General features: G+C 42.1%; 1 protein-coding gene across 1 annotated transcript in view; it reads right to left on the reverse strand.

The window, feature by feature from the left end:
• Positions 1-508: 508 nt before the first annotated feature.
• LOC124862958 (tubulin-specific chaperone D-like) overlaps positions 509-16,571 on the reverse strand; it is a 38,764-nt gene continuing 22,701 nt past the window's right edge. Inside the window, exons 15-39 of the mRNA XM_047357166.1 lie at positions 10,324-10,381; positions 10,209-10,238; positions 9,788-9,873; positions 8,233-8,313; positions 8,059-8,132; positions 7,811-7,928; positions 7,626-7,686; positions 7,520-7,542; positions 7,398-7,429; positions 7,243-7,305; positions 7,090-7,166; positions 6,846-6,927; positions 6,624-6,742; positions 6,442-6,533; positions 6,016-6,156; positions 5,445-5,528; positions 5,103-5,261; positions 4,785-4,923; positions 3,030-3,151; positions 2,805-2,882; positions 2,628-2,714; positions 2,461-2,548; positions 1,904-2,013; positions 1,716-1,800; positions 509-1,619 (exon numbers count right to left, since the gene is read on the reverse strand). Of these exons, the coding sequence (XP_047213122.1) occupies positions 1,599-1,619; positions 1,716-1,800; positions 1,904-2,013; positions 2,461-2,548; positions 2,628-2,714; positions 2,805-2,882; positions 3,030-3,151; positions 4,785-4,923; positions 5,103-5,261; positions 5,445-5,528; positions 6,016-6,156; positions 6,442-6,533; positions 6,624-6,742; positions 6,846-6,927; positions 7,090-7,166; positions 7,243-7,305; positions 7,398-7,429; positions 7,520-7,542; positions 7,626-7,686; positions 7,811-7,928; positions 8,059-8,132; positions 8,233-8,313; positions 9,788-9,873; positions 10,209-10,238; positions 10,324-10,381 (2,110 nt within the window). The 3' untranslated portion in view covers positions 509-1,598. The remainder of the gene's footprint in view (positions 1,620-1,715; positions 1,801-1,903; positions 2,014-2,460; positions 2,549-2,627; positions 2,715-2,804; positions 2,883-3,029; positions 3,152-4,784; positions 4,924-5,102; positions 5,262-5,444; positions 5,529-6,015; positions 6,157-6,441; positions 6,534-6,623; positions 6,743-6,845; positions 6,928-7,089; positions 7,167-7,242; positions 7,306-7,397; positions 7,430-7,519; positions 7,543-7,625; positions 7,687-7,810; positions 7,929-8,058; positions 8,133-8,232; positions 8,314-9,787; positions 9,874-10,208; positions 10,239-10,323; positions 10,382-16,571) is intronic.

Here is a 16,571-nt window from a genome sequence, read left to right on the forward strand (position 1 = left end):
TCATCAGCAACTGCAGGAATTTTACATGTGGCTGGGAATTAATTAAAGTCGAATTATGGGCTGCAATATTGGGCTAACCCAGACAGAGTTGAACAACACCCGAGGAGGAGAGGGTGAATATGGCCTTGTTCATGGACAGGGTAATGAGGTTGGTCACTTATCAGCGGCTACAAGGCAACAAAGTGATAAAACAATGGAACAGAAATATAGTGACATGCAAAAGCATTCTTACCCTTGAATCTTTACATATTTTGTCAAATTACAACCACAAGCTTGAGTGTTTGTACTAAGACTTTATGTGATAAACCAACACTAAGTAACACATGATTGTGAAATGGAAGGAAATGGTGCGGTGTGCATTTGACTCTGATGCCCCTAAATAAAATACAGTCTAACCAATCTCCATCTTCCATACATTTGAAAACCTGTAGCAAAACTTCAAAGTTGTTCACAGTCGCTCTTTTGTTTTAAGTTTATGTGGCATGAATACTTTCGCAATTCACTGTAGTAAGGTTACAAAGTAGTATCTCACTTTATTTAAATTCATGTGAATATAAACAGTGAAATAATAACACCAGGTTTTGTAATCTGACATCAGACTTGACATTGTGAAGTTCCTCGCTCAGAAATAATAACAAAAAAAAATAATCAACCATGTTTATACTTCCATAAAGCCAATGTTTAGAAGTCAAGTATGTGGTAATACCCCTACTCAGATACACACCACATAACACATAGTATAAACATAAGTGAAATAAATGCCAGTGTCTATGGGAAAGGATTAAACAGAGTTATGTGAACCATGCAGTAAAATGTAATGCAATATAGTGATTACTAGCTTAAGAAGCTTCTGCTATGTATGACGAGCCAGCAAAACCACCAAATTCTAAAATAATGCAACAATTGCACCTTTGTTGAAGAGACTGAATGGCACAATGTTGCCACTATCAGCCACTAATTAGAAAGCCCAGACCAATGGTGACACAACAGCCTCTGTTCTGGAGGCAACCACGAAAGCTCCCGCTATCAGGCCTCAGACTCCTTCAACCGCTGGCACCTTCGCCAGCACAGAAAAAGTAGGTCTGGCTTCCCTAAGGGGAAGCAGGGGCCTCAGTGACATTCCACGGCGTGTGCCAAAACATTTAAATGGTAACTATTTCCCTGGAGTGTTTGCAAAGTACAGTTTAAATTTCACATGCCTGTGCTGCTCCAGGTACAGCTTACATCTAAACAGCTCGACCGAGGCCTAAATAGAGCGTGGAACAATAGTATTACTGACAAAAAAAAACAAAAGACTTGCTACCGATACGTTTAAGGTCATTTATTGTTTTATGAATTCAACATCAAAGAAAAGGGTTGCTATTGGTAAGCATCTGCAGCGACAATAACGGAGCAACTGTGACAGATATACTTTACTTTTTCATTTATGTTCAATTATTTGAACAGGCTGCAATGCTTGCCGTGCGATTTTCTGGGAGATAAACAGACTACCTGACATATTTAGAGAAGAACACCATGTTCAGTCATTTGTTTTTGTTTTTTTGAATTCTTTAAGATGTTATCAGAGAGCTGCTGCCGGATTTAACAGCCACCAGTAATCATGAAACCTGGGCAGGGCCCTGTAAAGTAAAAAAAAGAGTTGTCAGGGTTATCTTGAAGAGACACATATTTCAAATCTTTTGAAGCAAATCATGGTAATAACTTTAAATGGCTACCTTGGTAATTGGCTGTGGCCTGGGGACCCCTAACCAATCGCAAAGCTGATTCCTGTGTGTCCGTACTGTGGTGAGGTCGCTCTCCCTTGAATGGATGATAAAAACGTCAATATTAACATGCATTTTCTAAAAAGATATTTATAAAGTAGTTTTGAATGTGACAAACGGGAACACAAAATGATACCAACCACTCAGTGTCACTTAGCAAGGTCATGACATCATCGAGCACATCTGGATCAGTAATGTCATCATAGGTCAGTAGCATCTCATACATTTCGCTGGACGTGGTCTTCCTTATCTGGAGTTGTAAGAAAAGCAAATTAAAATGTCACAATAACTAATAATACATAATCAGATTTGTGTGAACAGTGGTTTAAAATAATGATAATGGGGTCTATAAATGTTTAAAACATATTTTATATCAATCGAACCACTCAAACTACGTCAATTTCAATGTAATTTTTTTATTCATTTATTTAAAAAGGGATACTGTACTTTAATGGACAAGTAAACAAACCAAATGTAAATGTACCCGAATTTCTCGTTTTACTAGTTTTCTTCGGTAGTCTTCGGAGGACCACAACCATCTACACAAAATTTAATCCATCGACTAAAAATAAACACCAATCATTTTGAGTGTGCTGAAATTTGAAGCATGTGAATGTGGTGATGATAAACCAGTGGGTGCAGGTGGTCTATAGACATCTGTCAGGTGTAGGCGTGAACCTCTGCTCTGTGAACTTACCACTGGGAATGGATGGCAGAGCAGCAACAGCAGCTGGGACAAAACTTTCTTCCTCACGTCTCCCTGGAACTGGATCAGTCCACAGAATCTGGAAAACAACAACAACAATAAGGCTTCATTCTGCTTTGGTGATTTAGTTGTAGGCTTATGCACACGAAGGAACCTACACGTCCACACAGGCACGTAGCTTGACTACATCCCTGGACTTCCTTAACTCTTTGCAAAGAACTAAAAAGTCCACACAGACCTGGTGACTTATGAAACAAAGAGACAGGAAAAACGTTAGTGATCCCAGATGTATATATACACAGTTTTATAATAAACAAAGCCAAAAAATAACTCACTTTTCTTGCGTGGTGAAGATTTCAAAAAAGCTGTTAGCAAGCATCTGACTGAGCATCTTAAGTAAGGGAACACATACTCTAAAAAAAGAGAAACAATATTATACATTTAACTGAGGTTAAAAGACAATAAGTAGCATTTTAAGTTATATTACAGAGGTTAAGCTGGCTTGGTTACACACAGAAAGAAAAAGGTCTTAAAATGACACTTCTAACTCGCTCAGGTACCTGTCATTGTGAAGATTATCCCTAAAGATCCTCAGCAACGTTTGTGCAAACTGTGTCAGAGCGTCGCTGTCGTTCTGAATCTCTTTCAGGAAGACAAAGAGTGACTGCGAGGAGTGATGAACCTGAACAAATGCAGAAGAGTGCAGGAGTTCATTTAAACCCCATCCTGATCATCAGAACAGAAGAAGAATCCAGGTGAGGGTGGTAGAAACTGATAAAAAAGAAATGGGTCATTAAGTAAAAATTATCTAAAAAAATTAAAAATAAAAAGAGTTAAACCTGACCTGTAATAAATTTGCTGTTATAAGCTAAATGAAGAGCACTATAAATACTGCTATTTATGCTACATTGAGACTTTGTGTTTGTAACACCTTTTGCCAAAGTTAAAAACTTTTTAAAAACTTATTGTTTTCCTTCATGGGGTTGAAACAGTTTCTGTACTGTTGTTTCTACAAGGTTTTACTGTGTGATCTAAATATGCCAGAGTAATTCCAGGAAAGCAAGCAGATGCCTCATTTTTCTCTGGCTTGCGAGAGTATGGGCCAGTAGTGAGAGAATCATAATCTCGGCCCATACATTGCAGCAATCTTGACTCCTTTTTCCTAAATGCTGTAAAAATATATCAGTGCCTCTCGTCTCCGAGGAGGTTTCTGTAGAAGAAGAAAAACTATAAGAGCAGGAGATAAAAACAAGACCAGAGGTGGATGGTCTCTGAGGGAGCACGTTTTAAAGCACCAATGGCAGAGTGGTTTAACTTCGTGGGCCTCACTGATGTTATTGCAGGATTTAAATGTATTTTCTTTATTTGGTCTATAAACATTCAAAGTTAAAAATAACCTCAAATCCTTGCAGCCTGGACCTCTTCTGAATGTCTGGTTTTAACAGGTTAAATCGCAGTGGGAGAGAAAATAGAGTTCGATTAACCTCAGTTATGAGCCAAAGCTGAACCTCCTGAGAGATGTCGCGTAAAAAAAAAGGCTGCAGAGGAGTTTTAGCAGGCATACGTTTAGTACAAACCACAGATTAAAACCATGAGAATTGTTTCTTTGTTTGCATAGAGAACAAATGAAGAATGAATCAATGTTTCACGTCTGGTTGCTATGCAAAGGTTAATAGTTTAAAATGTTGCAGAAGAGCAACAACAACTGATCTGTGAGATTCTGAGAATACGCTGAAAAGCAGGTGTTGCACAGAGGACAATAATAGACAAACTGCTCCCCCTGTTGGTCACACATCCTGAATAAAAAAACAACAAACTAACACTAAAGCATTATTGGCTACATTTGTTGATGCTGAACTATGAAATCTATATTTTTGAATTAAAATAAACTAATTATGTATTTGTTACACACCATTAATTAATAAATACCTCAACCACTTATTTCTGTATTTTAAACAAAAACAAAACCTAGAAACATCTCAGTTTTGTGTATCCAGATGTTTTGTTTGCTTTAATCAGGTTTACTGTATCAACTGTTTTGTTTATGCCCTTGACATGAAAATAACTGGCACCCACTAAATCCAAATTATAAGTTAAATGGGGGAGCTTGAACAGACAAAATTGAGTGTCAAAATAATGGCAAACCGTCCCTTAGTGCAGGTAGGCGTAACATAGAGCTTCAGTGCTCCATGGCAAAGATTGTGAAAGTCTCTGGAGTGTTGCAAAGGAATAAAATATTTCCCTACACATCATTTAGTGCCAATCTGTTCTTTATACTGCTGTGATATGACAATTTCTCTTCTTCTTCCACTTACTGTGGACTCCGTGATCCCTCCCACTGACACAGAGAGCCCCAGCAGGGTGTGGTACTGATACTCAGGCAATCCAAGCAGCTGTGCGATGTACTTGAAAGCCTGGGATGGGGCATTCCAGTTTAGGCTGGTTATGGTCTCACTGGAAGAGAAACCAAACAAACGTAAAGATAACCAAAGACTGTCTTTACATCGGACTGTTTTTGCCAAAGTAACCAAAGCCCATTTAAAAAAAAAAAAAAAAAAACAGTATTTCCGAACTTGTTAAAATTTGTAATGCTGCTGGAAATATAAAAATATTAAAATACTTGAGTCACTCACACAGGAAAGATGCTCAACAGTTCCACCTTGTGGGGGATGTGAGGTACTACAGGCTCGGTGTTGTGAAGGAGGTGCAGGAAGATGTTTCCAGCATGGGCTCTGTAGTGGTCAATCTTCTCTGCAGCCTGTTGGGCCAGGCAGCACATCATAGACTTCACCCTGTATACAAGCCAGATAATATAATAAAGACAGTTCCTTAAGACCTAGCAGAAATTAAGAAACTGTCATTTCACCTAGTTTCAGTAAGCAATGCCTTCAAAAACAAGTCAAAATAAATGAGGATGTAAAGGCAAGGAGTAGAAAAAAGGAGAAGCTGTTGAACATTTTGAGAATACTACCCACAGGTTTGGTGAAAGGATCTCTGGAGCACTGTTGGCCACCATCAAAGTGAGTTCCTTTAGACTTGTCATTGCTGCCTCTCTTACCCTGACAAAGAGAGCAAAGAGTTAACTTTTGAAGTAAAATTGAGGTGTTGATGTTGATTTCCCTTAAGCTCATGGAGCAAATGTACAAATTACCTCTGATTTCATTGAGGATCAAAGAAAAAGGAGGCACCCAAAAAGTAAGTCAAGCCTAATGAATGGAAGCATGACACATTTGAAGATTGCACCATGACTAAGTTTAACTTCAAAAATGTCTGGACTGTTTGAGGAAGCTGTGCTCCAAAACCAGCAGGAGGATTAAATGTGAGAAGAAGCAGGAGGAAATGAAACAAAAGAAAGCAAAGAAAATTACTACTAGACAGCTTTAGAAAGGGAGCCCATCCCTTATTGTAAAGGCAAGTGACAAGCCAGGTGACATTCCCCAAGTCGCCAAGCATGGCCTGAAGCTACATGAGAGAAATGTATTTTTGTCAGGAAAAAACCACCAGAAGCCTCAGGCAGGAGACCAACCCGCAGATTACAGAACTCACCAGGCCCCTACGTCCCCTCTGCTGTCTGTTGTATAGTCGTTGAGGCTGCTGAGAAGAACGCCATACACCTCAGCGATATTCTCAGAGCAGAGGACGGAGTCAGGGCAGCCGTGGCGACAAACTCCTGCCTTCATAAAGACCCTGACAAGAAAGATGAAACAAGTTCACAAAGTGATCCAAAATGAAAATATGAAAACCAGAAAGAGAAGGTGAATGGGGTAGATTTAAAAAGAAATTGACTTTAGAGGAAATATGTAAAATAATCTCTGAATAATGGATGGATGGATATGCCTTTCTGGTCCTTCTGGTAGAGTCAGTCCTCAGTTTACTTTGGTATTAGTGTTGACAGAGCTATGTGTTCTCAAACAGAAGGTACCTTTGTATGATAAACCTGCAACATAAGGCAAAATGCTTAAGAACACTCACTGAGCTACTGATCTGACTGCATCTCTCCTTGCCTCCGTGAAATTCCCCTCCTTCTGGCTGACTGCACACATATGCTGAAGGCCTTCAAAGATCTAAGACAGAAAAAAAAAAAACACAAAATCAACGTTTATCGAGGAAATATAAACAAACTTGAATATGTACACATATTTAAACCCCCCCACCTGCTTCAATTTGCTGTGGACCATAAATCCCGGCAGACAGCCGAGGGCGCGAGCAGATCCGCAACGAGTGAGCACCTGGGAACTCTTCAGCCCATCGAGGTACTGGGATATGAGCACATCTAAGCATGCGGACATGAATGACTGTCATAAAACTGCAGTGGGCAGATAAAACATTAAATGTTTTTATTTAAGGTCTACAGGAAAAACAACAAGGAAACCCACCTTGTATTTGTGCGTCAGCCTGGTTTGTTTTGTCCTGGTAGTACTCCTCACACAAGGCGGATAAGGCTGTTACTACGGCAACCTGCAGATTGAAGGAAAGAAAGCTCAATGCTGTAAAGGCCCAAACAATTACAGTCTTTTCTATCTGTAGAAATTTTTAAATTACCGTACAAGATGTATATTTACAGATATTTGCACTGAAGTATGGCTTTATATATTTGGAAATGAGTCAAACCTAACTTACAACAATGTTCATCTTTGGTCCACTTGAAAAGAGATGAAGACTCTTTATGGTGTCATCGATTAGACACTGCCACCCAGCTAAAACATATCAGAAACCTTTAGCTTTGAATAAAAAAACTACTATAAAACTAAATCTGTCCTTCAGTTTACTTACTAATTATGGGGTCGTCCTTGAAAGGCATTTTAGACAGGGACAACTTTTCTATAAGACTACAAACTAAGTAAAAAAGTGGAAGAAATATATATCAGGTTTATTTATTAATTTCTGCAATATCTTCTTTAGGTGCATTGAATACATTTTTAACCTACTTGCTGGTCTCATTAGCCCTCCACCGAAGCCCCTGTGGAAATAAAAATGATTTATATGGAAAAACATTTAGTTATTTTACAATGTTGCAAGCAAAAAAGTTGAACAGGTCATTTCTGCTTACCTGTATTGTTTTCTTTCATGAAGCTGAAAGTGTCAGCAAATTTCAATCAGTTACATCAGACAGCCGGACCACAATTTATAGACAGCAAGTGCTACTAGGAACTTACCACATTGTGAATGTTCTTCAGTGCATCCACACTTTCTGGAGAAATGATATCCATCACACTCCTATTAAAGAAAGCATTATTACTCACCTTATTCTCTTTTTAATGATACTGAGAAGCTTGTTACGTTGCATAAAAACCTGGTTTATTTATTTTTAACCACGTTTCTTCATATATTTCAAGTCTACCTGTTGGTCAGAAGTGCGACTTTGTACAAAGCATATGTGATTTCTCCACATGCAAGAATGGCTCCATGACGACCGTGGAGATCAACAGCCACCGCTGCGGTCAACAGCTGTGGCAAAACTGAAACAATAAAGTTTAAAGAGAGCACCATCTTTACTCACAACTCTTTAAAAAAAACATTTTTTTCTTCAGGCCTATTTAACTGAAAGCTTAACACTGGCTGATGGACAAGTAAGGCGACATATTTTACCTGTTGTTGCCATATAATCGGGTGCTTGAGGCGTCAGATTGTGGAGTGCTTTTGTGGCAAGCTCTCGGATCGCACTGCAAAACAAAACAAAACAAAGCAACCAGTGTTTCCTAAGATATCAGAATCTAAACCATCATCATAATGGTTTTACTAAGAAATGGTAAAGGTGCTTACCTGTCCCAGTGGTTGATCTTTCTGGATATCAAATGGTCGATGATGGATTTGGTGTACTCTGGAAAACTAGCTATGTAGACACTTTGAAAGCAGAAACAACAAAGTGTTAAGATATCCCAACAATGAGAGTCATTTGTGACATGTCTCAATAATATCTTAAAAACAGAAAAATCTATTAGACTCATCTTTTTTTATATATGCCTCTGTGTTCAGTCATACCCTAAGGCTAACCTATTTCTATACCAACAATGTGGTGATGTTTGCTCGGCTCTGTTTGTGACAAAGCTCCAGGGTTCAGTTACAGTGCGGACTACTTTCATTTGTTTGCTATAATATATGTCATTATGGGTCCATGCCAATAAATTTGAGGATCATCAAAAAGTTAATTTACTTCTTACATTTCATAAAAAAAATATAACCTATACAGATTAATTGCACAGACATTGATATATTTCAAGCATTTATTTCTGTTATTGTTTTGACAATAATGAAAACCCAAAATGCAATTTCTCAGAAAATTTGAATGAAATTTTTAGACCAATAAAAAAGGATTTTTGATGCAGAAATGTTATAGCCATGTTTAGGCATACATAATCCTGGGGAAGATGCTGACTTGATGGTTGTCCACCAGGAGGATAAGCCACAATAGATCATTGCTAAAGGAAGCTGTTCCCAGAGTGATGCATTCCATTAAATCATTGGAAAATTGAGTGAAAGGAAAACAATGTGGGGGGAAGAAAGATACAAAAGCAACAGGGGTGAACACAGTCTTGAGGGGATTTTGAAGCTAAACTAATTAAAGTGTTCAAGAAGGGATTCAAAAAGCATGGGTGACAAATGTTGCATTCTTTGTGTTGAGCCAACCCGAACCACAGACAATGTTAAAGCGTGTTATCTGGGCTCAAGAGAAAAATAACTGCGTTTATTCTCAGTAAATCAAAGTCCTGTTTAGAATCAAAAATGTATTTTACATTTTATTTGGACATTGAGGTACAAGAATGCGAAGGTAGAGTGGAGAGGCACAGAATCCACACTGCTTGAAGTCTAGTGTGAAGTTTCTACAGTCAGTGACGATTAATCTAGGGGGGATTGTCAAGAGGAAGATGAGAGACACCAGACCAAACAATGCAGACGAGTTGTAGACTGCCATTAGATCAACCTGGGTAGTTGCTGGCAACTCAGCAGAGCCAAGGGCTGATCTCCTCCATGCCACCCTGCACTGATGCAATAATTCATGCAAAACATGGCATGATCAAGTACTGAATGCATAAACTGTGCAATAAATATGCATACTTTTCAGTAGGCAGACATTTCGCGATATGTTTTAATTTTTTATATTTCGTTTTCTAATTTCCACAGAAAATGCATCATGGGGTTTCATTAACTTTAATCCAAAATCCTCAACATTGACAGAAATAAACACTTGAAATATATCAATGTTGTGACCATCTGCAACTATAGGGTAATGCATATAACAGTGTGGTGTTGTGCACTAGAACAGCTTGTAATGAACAGAAACAAAACCTCAGCATTTATGGATCAACACTGTTCTCACCTAATGTTCAGATAGCAGTTGCTGATATTTCCCACAGAAAAGTAGTCTGCTGCTGTCAAGATGTCAATACCATGAGGGAAGGTGCCCTAATGGGGAAAAAAAAAAAGCATGGAGCATTTTCAGAACATTACCTTAAGAAGTCTGTGTTGCAACAAAACCCAGCTACATTTGAGATGACAGCCATAGTGGCAGCGTTCCTTATTCAAGTAATGACAAATCTAAAGAGGTCCCGAGGTGTACTGGCACCTTCCGTGTTTGAAGGTGCCCTGTAGCTACACTAGAAGGCCATTTTCTTGAAAATATTTTCGTCATGAGGCAAGTTTGAGCATGAACTGTATATCTGCTAACAAATAAATGTCAAATAAGGCTAGTACTGTTATAATGTCATAATGTTCAGGTCGCCAAAGCTTCAGTCACAAACCTGTCTGCCGACATTCTCCTGGAAGGCAGCCTGAGATGAAGAGACACAAAATCAAGTTTTGTCGTTCAGGATCATTAGAAAAGCAGTCTAATAAATTTTATTGGAGAGAACTTACAGAGGCAGCTCTGCGGCAGTTGACATTTCGATCAAACACAGCTGTGATCAGCAAGGCACTGTGGAAAAATGTAATTATATGTGAAACAATCATACAGATTTAACACACTCTTCTGAAACCAGAGACAGACCATTACAAACTCAGGTGCCTCACAGTTTATAGGTTCAACACCATCAGTATCATTACCCATGACTCTTGAACAACATAAGAAGTTTTATCTATTCACACTAAATCCCTTCACACTACATTATCTGAAAATTTGAGGGAGTGTGTGCGAGAATGCGGTGTGGGTGGGGGGTTGCTTACATATACACGGCAGTGACAGGCTGAGAAAAGAAACGGCTGCTGACCTTGTTTACTTTTCTAGCATGTACCCCAACTCCAAACAGCCAGAGCGAGGCATGGTGATTTACCAACTGCATCAGTTTGCCTTAAAGACCTGCTCTGGCCCCAGAGGGCTTGGAAACACAAACCAGCTCTGTACAACATCTAAACCTAAAGTAACACTGAGAAAAATATATTCAAAATGCTACAGGGGAACAGGTTTTTTCATGCAAGTTGCAACTTTGCATTAACACAACTGTTTGTATGTGCCCCCAAGTCACTAAGTGCCATTTTCACAAAAGCACATTTTCAGGACTTGTCTCTGATAATAGAGCAGGAACCAGCTTGTCCCAGCATTTCTGCCAAACGGCGACCGAAACCTACAACAGCAGGCGAAACCTGGCAGTCTTGTGGCCCAGGGAAAAGGGAGGGTGTTGTCCCAGGTTCTGCTGATGATTTGCAAAGGGGTTAACTCTGACACTGCAGAGCTGGTCTGCACAGTCAGAGGCTGCAGGTACATACTTGCAAGGCAAGAAAGCATGACATAAACCGTTACTGTGAACAAAGACTGAGTGCACCTCACTGGGTGATGATCGATGTCTCTGCCCCAGTTAGAGATTAGATGGGCAAATCTTAAAATAATACTTTTTTACTTTTCTACTGTGGATTTAATACAAGAAAAGACCCCTGAAAAACGACATCCAAGGGAATAGACAAGATAAACCACTGTATAACTTTTGAACTGGCAGTGCAAAGATCTAAGTGAAGCAGATAATTGGCCTTAAACATAAACCAATCTACTCAAGAACTATGGCACCACAGTGATAGGGAAAAAAAAATCCCCATTATTATTAGTATATTATTTGTAAAATGAAAATTGCCTTCAGTTGCCTTGAGGCTCATGTTCTGCTGTAGGAATGTGAGTTGATGCTCCTATGCTGGACAGGCGTGGTAAGGCGTATTCGTCACTTCCTGTTTTTGCTGTTGCGCTCGGTGGATTGTTTGGTGGGTGAAGGCTCTCTCGTTTGATCTGATTTCTCTCTGCTGTGATATCGCTTACTTGTTCTAATACATAAGCAAGTTAAAACACATACTTTCTGTTGCTGTATTTAATGTTTGGGGACTCTCCATGTCTTACACGGTTCTTCTAGTAGTGGTAAGGGGTCGCTAGCTTAGTGTTAGCTTTAGCTCCACCATGGCTACCTGTTCTGCTGTTTCTCTCTCTGCTGGCTAAGGATAAGCGTAAATACAGTAAGATTGTTATTCACGCTGGCGGTAATGACACCCGGTTACGTCAGTCGGAGGTCACCAAAGTTAGTGTTGCTTCGGTGTGTAAGTTTGCCAAAACAATGTCGGACTCCATAATTTTCTCTGGTCCCCTCGCCGATCTGACCAGTGACGACTTATTTAGCCGCATGCTGTCATTCAACCCCTGGCTGTCTAGGTGGTGTCCAGAAAACAATGTGGGCTACATTGATAACTGGCGAACATTTTGGGGAAAACCTGGTCTGATCCAGAGAGACGGCATCCATCCCACTTTGGATGGAGCAGCTCTTCTTTCTAGGAATCTGGCCGAATTTATTAGTTCTCCAAAACTCTGACTGACAACCCAGGGTTCAGACCAGGAAGCAGGGTCGTAGTTTAACACTCCTCTCTGCAGCTTCTATACTGCTACCCAGCCATTACCCTATTAAGACAGTGTCTCGCCCATGGCCAAAATTGAATAGATTAAAAAATAATCTAAAACGAGGAAATCGGGAAAATCTAATAAAAATAAACACAACTCAGACCGAAAAGAAAAATAAAACAATTAAATGTGGCTTACTGAACATAAGATCTCTCTCTTCAAAGACTTTGCTAGTTAGTGAACTGATTTGTGACAATCAGATTGATTTATTTTGCCTCATAGAAACCTGGCTGCAGCAAGAGGATTATGTTACTATAAATGAGTCAACTCCTACAAATTATTTAAATTTTCACATTCCTCGAATTACTGGGCGAGGAGGAGGAGTAGCAACCATCTTTCAGTCCGATTTATTGACTAGTCCCAGACCAATCAATAGCTACAACTCTTTTGAATATTTAATCCTTAGTTTTCCTCATCCAAATTGCAAAGCACTAAAACCACTTCTGTTTGTTGTTTTGTACCGTTCACCAGGCCCTTATTCTCAATCAGTTTTCAGACCTTTTATCTGATTTAGTGTTAAATACAGATAAGGTTATTATAGTGGGGGATTTTAACATTCATGTTGACACTGAAATGATAGCTTAAATATAGCCTTTAATGCTTTCTTAGACTCAATTGGCTTTGCTCAAAACATTAACAAACCTACCCACCTTTGTCTTCATTCTCTGGACTTTGTGCTGACATATGGCATTGAGTGTAAAGACATAACAATATTTTCTCATAACCCTGTCCTGTCTGACCATTTTTTAATAACCTTTGAGTTTAATTTAATTGAGTACTCCACACCTGAAAGAAAATTTCATTATAGTAGATCATTATCAGACAATGCTGTAACAACCTTTAAAGAATCTGTTCCACTTTTGATTTCCTCATTATCACAGAAAAGCACAATAGAGGGCAATAATTCTGTTTCTGCCCCTTCACAAATTGATTCTCTTGTTCAGTGTTACTTCATCATTAGACAATGCAGCCCCCCTTGAAAAAGAAGGTAATTATTCATAGGAGGCTGGCTCCATGGCTTAAATCAGAGCTGTGTACTTTAAAGCACAATGTTAGAAAATTGGAGAGAAAATGGCGCTCTACACACCTCGAGGATTCTAGGTGAAGAGAACAATAATAATCCTAGGTTTCTCTTTAGTACAGTTGCTAAACTTACACAGAGTCATAGCTCTGTTGAGCCATCCATTCCCTTAGCTCTCAGCAGTCATGACTTTATGGGATTCTTCCAAAATAAAATAGATTCTATTAAAAATAAAATCTTGGACATACTCCCGAAGATGATTACTTCATCCTCAGCAAGTGAGACAACAATGGAAGTAACTGTAGAACCTGATCTGTGTTTGGACTGCTTTGATCCTGTGGAGCTCCCTGAGTTATCAGAAATATTAGCTTCATCTAAACCTTCAACTTTTATGTTAGACCCAATCCCAACCAAATTATTTAAGGAAGTGTTTCTTCTGATTACCAGCCCCATTTTAGATATGATTAACCTATCCTTAGTAAATGGATATGTACCACAGGCTTTTAAGGTAGCTGTAATTAAACCTCGTACTCGTAGTCTTTCGCTTATCCGGGACTGGGTCGCGGGGGCAGCAGACTCAGCAGAGACGTCCCTCTCCCCAGACACCTCCGCCAGCTCCTCCGGGGGGAGCCCAAGGCATTCCCAGGCCAGCCGAGAGACATAGTCCCTCCAGCGTGTCCTGGGCCGTCCCCTGGGCCTCCTCCCGGTGGGACGTGCCTAGAACACCTCCCGAGGAAGGCGTCCAGGAGGCATCCAGTATAGATGCCCGAGCCACCTCAACTGGCTCCTCTCGATGTGGAGGAGCAGCGGCTCTACTTCAGGCCCCTCCCAGATGACCTCACCCTATCTCTAAGGGAGTGCCCGGCCACCCTACGGAGAAAGCTCATTTCAGTCGCTTGTATCCGGGATCTCGTTCTATCGGTCATGACCCAAAGTTCATGGCCATAGGTGAGGGCAGGAACATAGACCGACCGGTAAATCGAGAGCTTCGCTTTTCGCCTCAGTTCTCTCTTCACCACAACGGACCGGCACAGTGCCCCCATTACTGCGGCAGCCGCACCGATCCGTCTGTCTATCTCTCGCTCCATTCTTCACTCAATCGTGAATAAGACCCCATGATACTTGAACTCCTCCACTTGAGGCAGGAACTCCCCTCCAACCTGAAGAGGACAAGCTACCCTTTCCGGTCGAGTACCATGGCCTCTGACTTGGAGGAGCTAATCTTCATCCCAGCCGCTTCACACTCGGCTGCGAACCGCCACAGCGCACGCTGTAGGTCGTGGCTAGAGAGGGCCAGCAGGACCATGCCATCTGCAAAAAGAAGAGACGAAATCCACTGGTCCCCAAACCAGACCCCCTCTGGCCCTTGGCTGCATCTAGAAATCCTGTCCATAAAAGTTATTAACAGGACCGGTGACAAAAGGCAACCCTGCCGTAGTCCAACATGCACTGGGAACAGGTCCGACTTAGTGCCGGCAATGCGGACCAAACTCCTGCTCTGCTCGTACAGGGATTCCTTACTCCTGGAGCACCCCCCACAGGGCATCACGTGGGACACAGTCGAATGCATTCTCCAGATCCACAAAACACATGTGAACCGGTTGGGCAAACTCCCATGAACCCTCGAGTACCCTGTAGAGGGTATAGAGCTGGTCCAGTGTTCCACGGCCGGGACGAAAACCATACTGCTCCTCCTGAAGCCGAGGTTCGACTATCGGCCGGACTCTCCTCTCCAATACCCTGGCGCACTCCTCAGCCTCCTTGGTTGCGCAATCCCCCTGTAGTTGGAACACACCCTCGGGTCCCCCCCAGTCTGCCAGTCCAGAGGCACTGTCCCTGACCGCCATGCAATGTTGAAGAGGCGTGTCAACCATGACAGCCCCACAACATCCAGAGACTTGAGGTACTCAGGGCAGATCTCATCCACCCCCGAAGCCCTGCCACCGCGGAGCTTTTTAACCACCTCTGTGACTTCAGCCTGGGTGATGAAAGAGTCCAGCCCCGAGTCCCCAGCCTCTGTTTCCACCAGGGAATGGTTGATGGCAGGATTGAGGAGATCCTCGAAGTACTCCTTCCACCACCCGATAATGTCCCCAGTCGAGGGCAGCAGCCTCCCACCCCCAATATATACAGTGTTGGCGAAGAACTGCTTCCCCCTCCCGAGGCGCCGGACGGTTTGCCAGAATCGCTTCGAGGCCAACTGGTAGTCCTTCTCCATGGCCTCACCGAACTCCTCCCAGGCCCGGGTTTTTGCCTCTGCCACAGCCCGGGCCGCAGCACGCTTGGCCTCACGGTACCCGTCAGCCGCCTCAGGAGTCCCACAAGCCAACCACGGCCGATAGGACTCCTTCTTCAGCTTGACAGCATCCCTTACTGCCGGTGTCCACCACTGGGTTCAGGGATTGCCGCCGCGACAGGCACCGCAGACCTTACGGCCACAGCTACGGGCAGCAGCATCGACAATAAATACCGAGAACATGGTCCACTCGGACTCTATGTCTCCAACACCCCCCGGAATCTGGTCAAAGCTCTCCCGGAGGTGGGAGTTGAATACATCCCTGGCCGAGGGCTCCACCAGGCATTCCCAGCAGACCCTCACTATGCGCTTGGGCCTGCCAAGTCTGTCCAGCTTTCTCCTCATCCAGCGGATCCAACTCACCACCGGGTGGTGATCAGTGGACAGCTCAGCCCCTCTCTTCACCCGAGTGTCCAAAACATGCAGCAGAAGGTCTGATGATACGACAACAAAGTCGATCATTGACCTTCTGCCTAGGGTGTCCTGGACACCCTTATGTTTGAACATGGTGTTCATTATTGACAGTCCATGACTAGCACAGAAGTCCAATAACAAAACACCACTCGGATTCAGATCGGGGAGGCCATTCCTCCCGATCACGCCTTTCCAGGTGTCACTGTCGTTTCCCACGTGGGCATTGAAGTCCCCCAGTAGAATAATGGAGTCCCCGGGAGGGGCATTATCCAGCACCCCCGACAGGGACACCAAGAAGGCCGGGTACTCCGCACTACTGCTCGGCCCGTAGGCCAAAACGACAGTCGGAGACCTATCCCCAACCCGAAGGCGCAGGGATACGAACATCTCATCCACTGGGGTAAACCCCAACACAAGACGGCTGAGCTGGGGGGCAACAAGCACACCCACACCAGCCCGCTGCCTCTCCCCATGGGCCACTCCAGAGTAGAAGAGAGTCCAGCCCC

The sequence above is a fragment of the Girardinichthys multiradiatus genome, chromosome X (assembly GCF_021462225.1).
Source record: "Girardinichthys multiradiatus isolate DD_20200921_A chromosome X, DD_fGirMul_XY1, whole genome shotgun sequence".
In the NCBI taxonomy this organism is placed as follows: Eukaryota; Metazoa; Chordata; class Actinopteri; order Cyprinodontiformes; family Goodeidae; genus Girardinichthys; species Girardinichthys multiradiatus.